Source organism: Mangifera indica, chromosome 16, assembly GCF_011075055.1.
Source record: "Mangifera indica cultivar Alphonso chromosome 16, CATAS_Mindica_2.1, whole genome shotgun sequence".
NCBI classification, from domain to species: Eukaryota; Viridiplantae; Streptophyta; class Magnoliopsida; order Sapindales; family Anacardiaceae; genus Mangifera; species Mangifera indica.
The window spans coordinates 12491035-12502870 of NC_058152.1; the positions used below are offsets into that span (position 1 = coordinate 12491035).

The 11836-nt window shown below is 33.6% G+C and overlaps 1 protein-coding gene and 1 pseudogene across 1 annotated transcript; both read right to left on the reverse strand.

Moving 5' to 3' along the window:
• Positions 1 to 289: 289 nt before the first annotated feature.
• Positions 290 to 6164, reverse strand: LOC123198998 (annotated as a pseudogene).
• A 1130-nt stretch (positions 6165 to 7294) lies between these two features.
• Positions 7295 to 11562, reverse strand: LOC123198999 (disease resistance protein RUN1-like). Its single transcript, XM_044613799.1, has 4 exons — positions 10855 to 11562; positions 9116 to 10193; positions 8481 to 8852; positions 7295 to 8368 (listed from the first exon to the last, which is right to left on the reverse strand). The coding sequence occupies exons 1-4, from the start codon at positions 11379 to 11381 to the stop codon at positions 7295 to 7297; spliced, it is 3051 nt and encodes a 1016-aa protein (XP_044469734.1). The 5' UTR covers positions 11382 to 11562.
• Between the last annotated feature and the right edge of the window lie 274 nt (positions 11563 to 11836).

Genomic DNA, 11836 nt, shown 5'->3' on the forward strand with positions numbered 1-11836 from the left:
GCACCCCAAAAACACAAACCCTAAATATATTCTTTAAAAGATGATAAAAATAAACATCATGCATCAAAAATTGATTTAATTACAAACATAGCTTCGTCCAGGTAAATAGACTATTTGTATTTACAATTTCTCAGGACGCTTGCAACTGCTTCAAAAACGTAAGCAGTTTAAAGTATGCAGATTATGTTTATAACAACAATGTCCAGAGGTACCTCTGACAGGGAAAAAAAGTTCCAGCAGTGATGATTTTGGAGGGATTTTGAGCTTGTTGATTTTTTCTGGTATAAGATTAGGCAGACTTGCGAGGACGGGTTGCCCAAATTGAACTCAAAGCTCTGAGTCGTCGGAAGTACTCCCCTAGTGCAAGCAAACCTCGAGCTGTCTGCCGAGTTGTTAGGATACAAGACATCTGCTGTACTGTTTCTTGACAAAGATGATCAGCCTGTTCGGGCAAGAGCTTATAAAGTTGGTAAAATGTCAAGATGTTCCAAGTAAAAACTAACATAGATCAGATCGTATGAACCCGAAATTTAAAGAACCATGTTATGCTTAGATCCATATTAGACTCTGTAACCATACTTAAGTTTGCAGAAAAGCAAAGCACTCGAGAAAAAATCAACTACAGTTTTTTGAGAACATCGCCAAAATAATATTTCCTGTGAATCATGAATGCAAAAAAAGAACCAAAATAGTGAATTCAATGCCAAGAAGATGGTTTAAAAGAGGTGTGATTTGTCTGGCATCTCGGGCTTGCCGAATTTCTGCCCAAATAATAACTCAATCACCAGCTAGTTATTTTCCATACGAGCTGCATAGTGCAGATGAATAGTAGAAGAATAATAACTAATAAACAGTTAAAAGTAGAAGAAAACTTCAATTTTGCAGATGAATGCAATTTCCACTCACTAGAAAGTTTCTCAATTTAAATCAGATGTGCTGATAAAGAACTAATTGACAGGTTAGAAAACGGATAACAGAAAGCTATTGAAAGTTAAGATCCGCAATACTTGGGAAGAATCCAGAATAAGCCATACTTGATCGAGCAATGATGCGGAATCTTACCTGGTTCACAAAGCCGACTAAAGCTTCCAACTTCTCCATTGCAGTAGGTATCCTTTGGATGTAACCTCCTTCTACCAGTTGACCAGCAGCAACAGTTTCAAGCAAGAGTCGACTGCAATTTCTCCGTGCCTTGACTGAGAGCATCTTCCGCTTGCTGACATGACTCTCTTAGATCATTTACTTCCATGTATTGTGAATCAGTCAGAGTGTCAAGATGAGGAACGAGAACCTGTTATCAATGTCAGCTTATGAATCAGCGTTATTCTACCTGTGGTGAAAGACCTTAGAGAACAATTCAATTAAGAAGAATGTGAGCAAGCAATATTTACGCGTGTATCCAAAACTATGGTTTCTCCTTTTATTATCCATAACTACCTTCAGTGGAGCAAATTGTTTCACTTTATTGAATAAATTGAAATATGAATCATCTTAAGAAGCTCAGAAGGGTCAAAACCTCCTATCCAAAAGAAAAAAGGTTCAGCTGCTATCTTCCACATGCCAGATATTGTATAGAAAACATTGGCTTTTGCAGCAGTAGATTTCATGCGGAAAAGTTCAAAATAGTGGCTCAAGCCACCCTCCACTAGTATGCGAAGCTCTGTATCACTAATATGGGCCTTCAAAGCAGACCTCAGTTCACAAATTTTCCTAGTTTGCTCTTCAACCCAGTGTCCATACTCCATCTCAAATGCAGCAATTCCTGCACAAACCTCAGTGAGGACTTTTTGTTGAATGCAAGAACATGAAATGACAAAAGTGTTCTATAAGCAAAAGGAACTACTGGTAATCAAATCTCAAAGAACAGATTCAGCACATCAGAGATCATATACATAGCAACATAACACAACATCATTTTTCATGGAGGTGTCAAGTTTGCAAAGCGTTGGACACATGTGATTGTGGATGGGTGGAATCTATTGCCAGGAAAATTTTTGAGACACTGATTTATGGACGGCAATTGAAATGACTTCAGTGTTGACGAAGAAGGGATATATTTTTTCTTATGTACTTGAAATGATGGTGGAAAAAACAAAACTATGAAAATACCGGGGGAATAATGCTTTGAAGGGAACACGATTGTACAATAAATATCGGAAGCATACCATGAGTGGTGGTGGTGGTAAGCTGGTAGTAACAAAATTCCACAAACAGTCTTATTATCATGCATACACTCTTGGCTCCGAGATTTAGATACCAAAATATGCAACTAGAGACATGCAATTTCAAGAAACAGAATGTTTGTGAATGAGGATATCAAAACAAGAAGTTAATCAGAAATAATTTGACAAACCTGAGTTTACAGGCCCAGAAAACCCCATCTGAGAACCTTCTACTCCACCACCTACATACAAACCCAAATTAAATTTAGAATCCCAAACCACTTGTTGCGTGTTAGTAAATCTGTTTCAAAGCAGGTCTCATCATATCTTTTCCACAACCGGCTTTAACGAGCAGCCTCATGGTTTTGTGCAAGACGTCTTTGTATCTGCAGAAGTTTGTAACAAAAAAAAACAGAGACTCACTTCATTTCAAAAGAGATTATCATTTAATCTATTTAAAAACCATATAAGCCCAACAAAATTAGCAACAACCTATGCATAAAATTTGTCGATTGTGAGACTATGAGCACTGTTTACACTGAAGTCAAAGGTAGTGCATAGTACATTCAGTAATTTATGTGCCAATTCATGGCCTTGTGCTAATTTCTATGGCATTGATGGAGAAGAGATTCTATCTGAAAATAGATATTACTATTCAAGAAAGCTAGAGAAAACAACAGAATAGTATATGCTAACATTAGCAAAATATTGGGATTAGCAAAACGGATGAAACATTAGAATTTCCAAATAGATAACTTGGATTCAAGTTTTTGTCATGCTTGTGAAACCCTGAAATTAATTGCCCACCGAAATAAAAAACATTAGCAAAATACAAATATACTAGATCACATAGCTATGACCAAAAGTCCTCACGAACTAATACAAAAAACCACCTGAATTGCATTGATACGAGAACCAATTTTGAAAAGTGTAATATTTCAAAAGTTTCAGCCAACTAGGAAAACGTAAAGCCCCATGGAAATCTTTCAACCAACTAACAAATGTTTCCACCCAATCCAATTGAAATGACCAGAAACACGATTGAACTTACCTTATCCAAAGGTTTACTTGCTTCCCGTTTGTACTTGTTAGGAGGCTAGAATGTTACATGTAAAGTATCATCTGACTGAAAAGTAAACAGAATACAATAATATCTTATAAAATCTTAAAGCCTAAACTACATGACACAACCATCTGATTACCTAATTGGATTAACAATTGATTTCCTTCAACCCATACGCCAAGTACAGAAAAGTTGGATCGGTTGCACCTGATTTGTAGTATGCAAACTCTATTCTGCCATCATCGTGAATGCTCCCTCCCACGAAACTGCAAGAGAACTCAACTAGAAACCAGCACACTGAATAGCATCAAAGAAGATGCGCTTCAAGATACTGCAACCTAAATAGCATAGAAGGAAAGTTAGCGAGTCGTTCAAAAGGCAACATTAACTATACCTTGAAATCATTAGACTAATATGCACAAATCCGCAACAACTATAAAGAATACCATAGAAAAATTTGCAAGATTTGGGATATCCTGAAGATCAGGAAAACAATAAACCCAGAAATGGAGTAAATTTACTCTGCCCGGTGAGTTAAATTTGCACAAGCACCAGCCATCATGTTACCATATGAAGGAGGGGCACGGGGACATAAAGGGACTCTTATCAACCTGTTCTGACCTAATATAATACGCTAAAAGACTTATTCCCACCAAAAGTTTAGTATATTTCCAAATTCTCTTTAAAAAACTCAAACACTTACCCATAGGCTATTTAAATTAATTAAATCTGTTAAATTCAAGGGTAAAAATGTTATTTGACCAATATACTAAAATAAAATAAAATTTTATCTCATTTTCCTTCCATTAGTTTAAAAAATAACAATTTTCCTCTACTCAAAAGTTTGAAGAGTCACAATTTCTCCCTGCTAGGTTTTTCTTTTCTTTCTCCAATTTCCAGAGACCTTCTCCATCATCTGCTGACAGCCCATGACTCTCCTTGCCGGTGCTCCCTCATGACGGACCAATCATCTAGACAATAAAGGATTCGTTGAATCTAGACGAATATTTTGTCGTCTAGACAAAGACATAGATGATCAGAAGAATCATCTTCACTTTGTCTGGATGACGATGAATTGTCTAGACAAAGACAATTCATTTGGAAATCTAGATTCAACAAATTCTTCTTCGTCAAGACGATTGATTCATCAGAATGGAGCACTAGAGAGACAGACATCATTGGCAAGGAGAGGGACTGGGCATGGGCTATTAGCTGACAACAAAGAAGGTGGCTAGAAATGGGAAAAAGAAAAGTAAACCCTAGCAAGAGAGAAATGACTTTTCAAATTTTTGAGTAAGAGGAAATTGTTAGTTTTTTAAACTAAGGAAGGAAAATGAGATAAAATTTATTTTTTTAATATTATTAGTCAAATAACATTTTTATCATTTAATGAATTTTGTTAATTTCATATGTGAGAGTTTGCGAAATACACTAAACTTTGGGTGAGAACAAGTGTTTTGGCCAATATAATAAGCTCATAGACTTTGCACTTACAACACATTTTCTCTTAGAAGAAGATCATCAAGTTTCAATGGTGCAAGATATTTCCTAGCCGCATAACATATTCTGTAAAATACAATGAATATTTCCATCAATAATAACGATAATACCAATAACAACATAGTCTTATGTTATTTCTACATGTGACAAATTGAACGACACAAAGATCATTTTCCATGAATTATGAGTTGAGATCACTGCATAACCATTCCTTTTTATAAAATAAAAACATAAAAATCCTAATCATGTAAGTTTATTATTACATGGCGTTATAGACGAAATCCTGATAAATCAAGTGAAACATATAAGAAATCTTTCAAGCATAAAATATAAATCATATGTTTGAAACAAAAGGGAAATAATTTAGAAATAACCATAGGCAACAATTACAGGATACCTTATGACAATGTTTAGCATGTAAAACATCAAAACAATAATTTTTTTATTATTACAGATAAAAGAGTTAAATGAAAATGAGACGTCACTATAAATAGTTGAAAAAAGATTCGCAAAGTTAAAATTTCACTAAATAAATCAATTAAATTCATTGTTTGAGTCCACCTACCATGTAGTAAAAATACTTAGGCGGCCACATATTTTGAGGGCATAACTATGAGAAAGACGTTTACTAGTTACTATAGTATGTGTTAAGGCCATAAAAACCATACAAAGCAGGGCTTGATAAAATACATATGTACTTTTTTTGTTTACATCTAATTTAATCCAACTTACCCTTCATATTTCATCCATTGCTTGTATATTTCTGAATGAGGAGTCCACCTTTCCAAAATTTCAAATGATCTTGCCAAACCTTCCATTTTGTCATGTTTCCGGCAACAATTTAGACAACACTTCAAACAGTCATTAATAGAGCAATTTAAAGTATTCAATCTCTTGTCTCTATCCACTATTTCATTTCTTCTCAAATCATCATCTTTGGCATACAACAAAGTCACTCCACATTTTTTCACTTGGCTTTGAATCCTACCATTCTTAGTTGCATGATCAACAAAGAACTTAATGACACCCTGGCTATTCAAATTGAGAGTAAGCAATTCCAAGGACATGATACTATAATCATATCCTACGAATACGTGATCTGATTCAATAACCTCATTCTTATGCCATACTGACGTAAATAAAGCACCAGAGGAAATGATCTCCTCGTTAACAATTAGATCAAATCCAACTTCAAAAATTCTAAGTTCTTGGTAGTCTAGTAATGATATAACAACACACAAAGCGAAACCAATTAAGTTATCATTGAGCCAACCTTTTGAAAACTCTATAAAAGATTCATTACTTTTTAAGTCAAACCACTTTGGAATTTTGCTTCCAACGTAACATATGTTGCATCTTGACCAAGGAATCACCTGCATGTACATCACTTCTTTAAGTTTCTCTATTGCTTTGAGGCACACACACAAATTTATCCCCATTTAATATTACATATAGGCCAAATGACTATTTCCCACCTAAGGTTTGATGCAAACCCAACTTCCCACTTATTAACTATTGAAAATATAAATCTCCACCCATCCATTGAATTTCACTATTACCGTCAAGCATAAAATTATCATTTAATAAAAATATTTAAAAAAGACTATAAATGCATCACATTCCCTCACAAGTTTAAAAACTAACAATTCCCCCCCTCACCCAAAGTTTGAAAAATAAGTATTTCCCCAGGTTTAAAAATTTATCAGATTTCCCCCCTAGATTTAAATATCTAACAAATTCCCTCCAAACAAAGTTTGAAAAATGCATATTTTCCCCTAGAGTTTTTGCAACCACCGCTACCAACAGTCGGATATGGCGATGACTGTGCTATCTCTCCATCCATGCTTCTCTCTCAAAGTCGTTTCATTCCCGACCATCAACGACCTACGAAAGCAATCGATGAAGACACAACTTTGTCTCCATATGAAGACAACGATAGTGATTCATTGCCTTTGTCTAAGAGAAAGATGGTCCGCCTTCATATTTGACAAAGATGAATTGTCGGCTTCATTGGGATGAGCAAAGACTTTGTCATTGGTCAATTTTTCATTGGACAGTGATGGTCAGGGATAGACCAAGATGGAGAAAGAAGTTGGGAGGGAGAGAGGAATCAAACCATCGTCGTCTCTTGCACCAGTAGTGGTGGTTGGATAACCCTTCTAGGAAAATATTCATTTTTCAAACTTTGGATAGTTTTTTTTAAATATTTTAGTAAATGAAAATTTTATCTCTAACAATAACAGTGAAATTTAACAGACGGGTGGGTATTTGGATTTTTGCTAGTTACGGGGTAGAAAGTTCGGTTTGCATCAAACCTTGGGTGGGAAATAGTCATTTGGCCTTACATATATTAATATAATGTCATATGAAATTCTATATTCATAAATCAGTCGTCCACACATCTGTTATATCTAATTTTTGTTTGGAACTCTATATTCATGTAAGTTTCTCTATATCTTTTAAGTTGATAAAAATTAAAATTTTAATTTTAATTCACACATCTTTTACTTTTAAAAAGAAATATATACTGATATTTAATTATTCAGTCTTTTCAATGGGAGGATAAAAGTTAATTATAAGAAAACAGAGAAAGTGAGAGAAACGCACTTACTATAGGACAATACCACGCAGCTACATCTCTCTCAATATTCAAGAGAGCAGCTGTCGTATCTAATTTTTGTTTGAGACAATTGATGAAGCTGATTTCCTCCCTAGAACCACGCATTCTTAGGAATAAAGCGAATAAACTTGATATTGATTCAAGAGATATGCAATTATTTGCTTTTATATGTCGTAACCAACTTGGAAGCTCCGGTAAGTATTTAAGCCTCCGGCAATTGCCTAGATAAAGAGCTCGCAGGTTAGAGAGGTATTTGATGCTCTCTGGCAGCGTCTCCAAATTGTTTTGGTCAAGATGTAAATATTTCAGTGAGAGTAATTGGCCAATACTGTTGGGCAACACTTCAATGCAACAATCAACCAAGTTTAGCCTTATCATATTTTGGAAGATAGATAAATGGACAAGCGAGATACTTGTTAGCTTCTGCATCTTACATCTTGCGAAAGATAATGTTTTCAGGTTGATCAAACCTGTTATACACTCTGGTATTTCAGCGAAAGCAATTTCCTCCAATTCAAGTTCCTCCAAAGCTGTTAAATTTCCCAAGTCATTCAGAAATCTGTCAAGTTTAGAACAACCTGAGAGATAAAGACATTTAAGAGATTTCAACTCATGAATACTATCCGGTAACCTCTCAAGCCTTGAACATGTTCTAAGGCCCAATTTTTCTAGTCTAAATAGATGTCCTATTGATAACAATTCTTTTATTGCAGTTCCATCTAAATATAACTCTTCAATTGTATTAGGGAGATATGGAACTTTTTTGAGATTTGAGCAATTGGAGAGATTAACTTCTCGAAGAGATTGGCAATTAGAACTAATTGGAAGATTATCAAAGCTTTTGCATCCTTGTAGCTTCAGGATAACAAGTTCATGGAGATTATGGATAGATGAGAAACTCTCAAGCAAATTTGTGCAATCTTCAAGATTCAGGCTCTCAAGATTTGGCATAAGCGAAAGATCTGGTATTCTGCATAGACGCTTAGAGTGACTGAGGTCAATATGTTTCAAATTAACAAAAACCTATCAAAAAAAGAAAAAAAATTAAATGAAGTAAAGCTAGAAACATAACTAACTTACAAAAAATAACAATTTAAAGCATACAAAAAAAAGCAATATAAAAGTTAACAAATACCTGGTTACCAGTCCAAAGTTTTTTAACTTTGCTATTAGGCATGTAAAGTGCAACAAGGTTCCTTGGATTAAAATTTGGTGGCAATGATTTTGCAGAATATCTATGCCAGCAAAAGTACCTTAGCTCAGAAAAATCAGACTTAAGTTTCTCAAAACCATGCACCTTCTTTCCATTCTTGGAGCTATTTTTTTTCAAGAATCTTAAGTTATGGTGCAATGCAGAGGAATCAGATTCAGACACCTTCTTTCTATGTTCGAACCCATAAAATTCCAAGAATCTTATGTTTCTCATGTGGTTGAAAGCTTTAGGATTTAAATACAACTCTGCTACTTTAGACATATCCAAGTGTACGCTTTGAATTGTTTTAGTTCCCTGGTATTCACGAGCATATTGATGAAAAGTTAGTTTGAAATTGCTTAATATCAATTCATAAGTAATTTACCTTTGAATATATAATTTTTTCAATTTTCTTTTCAAAATATGTAAATATAAAAAATATAATAGATGTGTCATTACTACCCTATACCAAATAAATTAATTCCCAATGATAACTGAAAATAAATATTCTACTAGCAAATATTTTATTATAATTTATGTATAAAATAGAAATAAAAAATTAGTGTTTTGACTCTTACCGTATTATACTTCAATACTGAAAATATATCCTCATGATCCCACAACCGACTACGTTCACCAGGATTATCAATTGATTCTCTCCGAACAATTTCCTTACCCATTTCTTCAAGTAAATCATGCATTGTTATAGTGTCATATGAAGTAGTTATAAGAGATCTTTCAATGAGAACATTTATATAAATATAAGCGTCTAAGTCACGAGCATTCAAGATTGCTTCTACAAGATCTCTTTTATACCCTTTAAAGAAACATGCAATATTCAAAAATACACACTTTTGTTTATCATGTAACCCTTCGTAGCTTATTTTTAATACCTTTTGGATATCCACATGAGGACTTGTTCTCAAGTTTTTTAGTTCACTTTCCCATTCTCTCTTCGTCCTCTTAAATAGAAAGGAACCTAGAACTTTAAGAACTAGTGGAACACCTTTAGCATAAGCTACTACACTTGATGATAGCTTGATATAATCTGTTGTTGGAGTGTTTCCTCTAAAGGCATATAGGGCAAAAAGTTGAAGAGCATTATCAAAACATAAGCCTTTCATCTCATGAATGTGATCCACTTCACAATTTCTTAGCACATGTTTATCCCTTGTCGTTATGATGATTTGACTATTTGAATCCAAGTCATCAAAAATTGCCATTAAACATTCCATTTGTTTTAAATTCGTTACATCATCAAACACAATGAGAACTTTTTTTTTACTAATGAGACTTTTTCTTGTGAAGGTGAATCCATGATTGGGATGTTTATCCCCTAGAACTGCAGAACTCAATCTTTGGCATAAGTCATTTAATCCCCCGTTTTTCTCTGATTCTTCTCTAATATTTAAAATGAAGTAACATGCTTCAAATTGTTTAGAGATTTTTTCAAATATAACACTAGCAAGAGTAGTTTTTCCTATGCCCCCGATGCCCCAAATTCCTAGCTTACGAACACTTTTTGTACATAATAAATTTTCAATCTCTTTGATTGATGACTCTAGTCCAACTAGATTCTTGGTAAAAATAACTGAGTTGTAATCTAATTTCTTCCATATATCACTAACAATATCCTTTATTAACGCTGCCTCATTCCTAAAAATAAAAAATAAATAATTAAATAACATGATACTAAAATTAAATGACTAAAAACGAAATAAGGAAATATAACATAATTTTAATTCTTTTTCTGTTTCTTTTGATTCTTCATTGAATAAAAATTTTTAAAATGTAAGATTGGCATAATGAAGAACTGCGTCATGACATGAACTCTAAGTTCATTCCTCAGTGGCACAAAATTTTAGATTCAGATATAATTTGATCATCACTTTTCATGTCGTAAAAACTTGTAAAACTTATCAATGCTAAAATTCAATTCAATTCTGGGAAAAAATGAAATAATCAGTAAGTATGTATTCAATGATGTATCATATTTGGATTGTAAAACTGACACTTCGTATTAATGGATAGTGTTTGTGTTAAGTCTTTATGTGTTTTGAGCCAGAAGACACACAAGAAGAACCCAACCCAAATTAGCATAGTATAAAATATAAGGTCAAACTTCCAATTGATTATTATTTTGACCATCTGAATCTGCCTCCAGTAAATTTGGAAAAGATAATAAAAATAGAAAATGTATGAAACTATAGTATGTAAGATTATTACATAAAAATTGGTAATTTGTAGCTTCCAAGTACTTACCAAAAAAGAAAAAAGATTATTACATAAAAACATTGACAAAAAAATTTACAGTTACCTAGAGTTCTTTGAATCATAACCAGATAAGTTGGCTGCATCCCTCAAAGCAGTCCTCCATGTCTGCAACATCTCTGAATCATCCATAAAACGCTTTTCGAGCTCAGCAAATGCTTTCCCAAAATCCCCAGTTTGATTCCTCACATCAGATGGATCTACTTCATAGAAGACTGGTATTACGATCTGATCATACGTGTTCTTACATTTGACTATCTCTTCAAGTTCTCTGAGACACCATCTTGAGGAAGCATACCCTTTAGAAAAAATGATAACCGAAATCTTTGAATGTTCAATTGCCTTCAAAAGAGATATAGAAATTTCTTCTCCTCTAACAAGGCTATCATCAATGAAAGTTTTAATCTTTTTTTGACAAAAGGCTTCATAAAGATGGCTGGTAATGTTTTGTCTGGTGTCCACACCGCGGAAACTAAGGAAAACCTCATACTCTATTTTAGGAGTAATGGATGAAGACGAAGAAGAAGAAGAAGAGGAAGCCATAAAGTGCAAGTGAAGAGAGGCACTTCGCATAAACAAAGAAGGGTAAACTAAAACATCACCTAATTGAGCAATTGAACTATATTCCACAATATCTAAGTCTTTTTCATCTCTTTTCCCAGGAAGATGGCCTGCCTTTTTCTTCTTTGCCTTATCTGTTTTCCCAGAAGATGCCCTGCCTTTCGTCTTTTTGACTTGGACTTTTTGCCCAATGAACATTAAGCTGCCTTGTGATTTCTACTTGTATTTTATTTTCAAGCAAGCCAAAAGATTATTTTAAATTATTAGTATATAATTATGTATTATTTTATCTTTAATTTAAAATCATTCAATTATATGATAATTTATTATAATTTGAACATAAGTTTACGCTTATTTCTTATACACATAATTTTATTAATATTAAATATTAAAATATTTTACTATTTTTGCCGATGAAAATTTAGACCATTTGTCAAGCTCAATAGTCTCCGTCCATTGAAGTTACG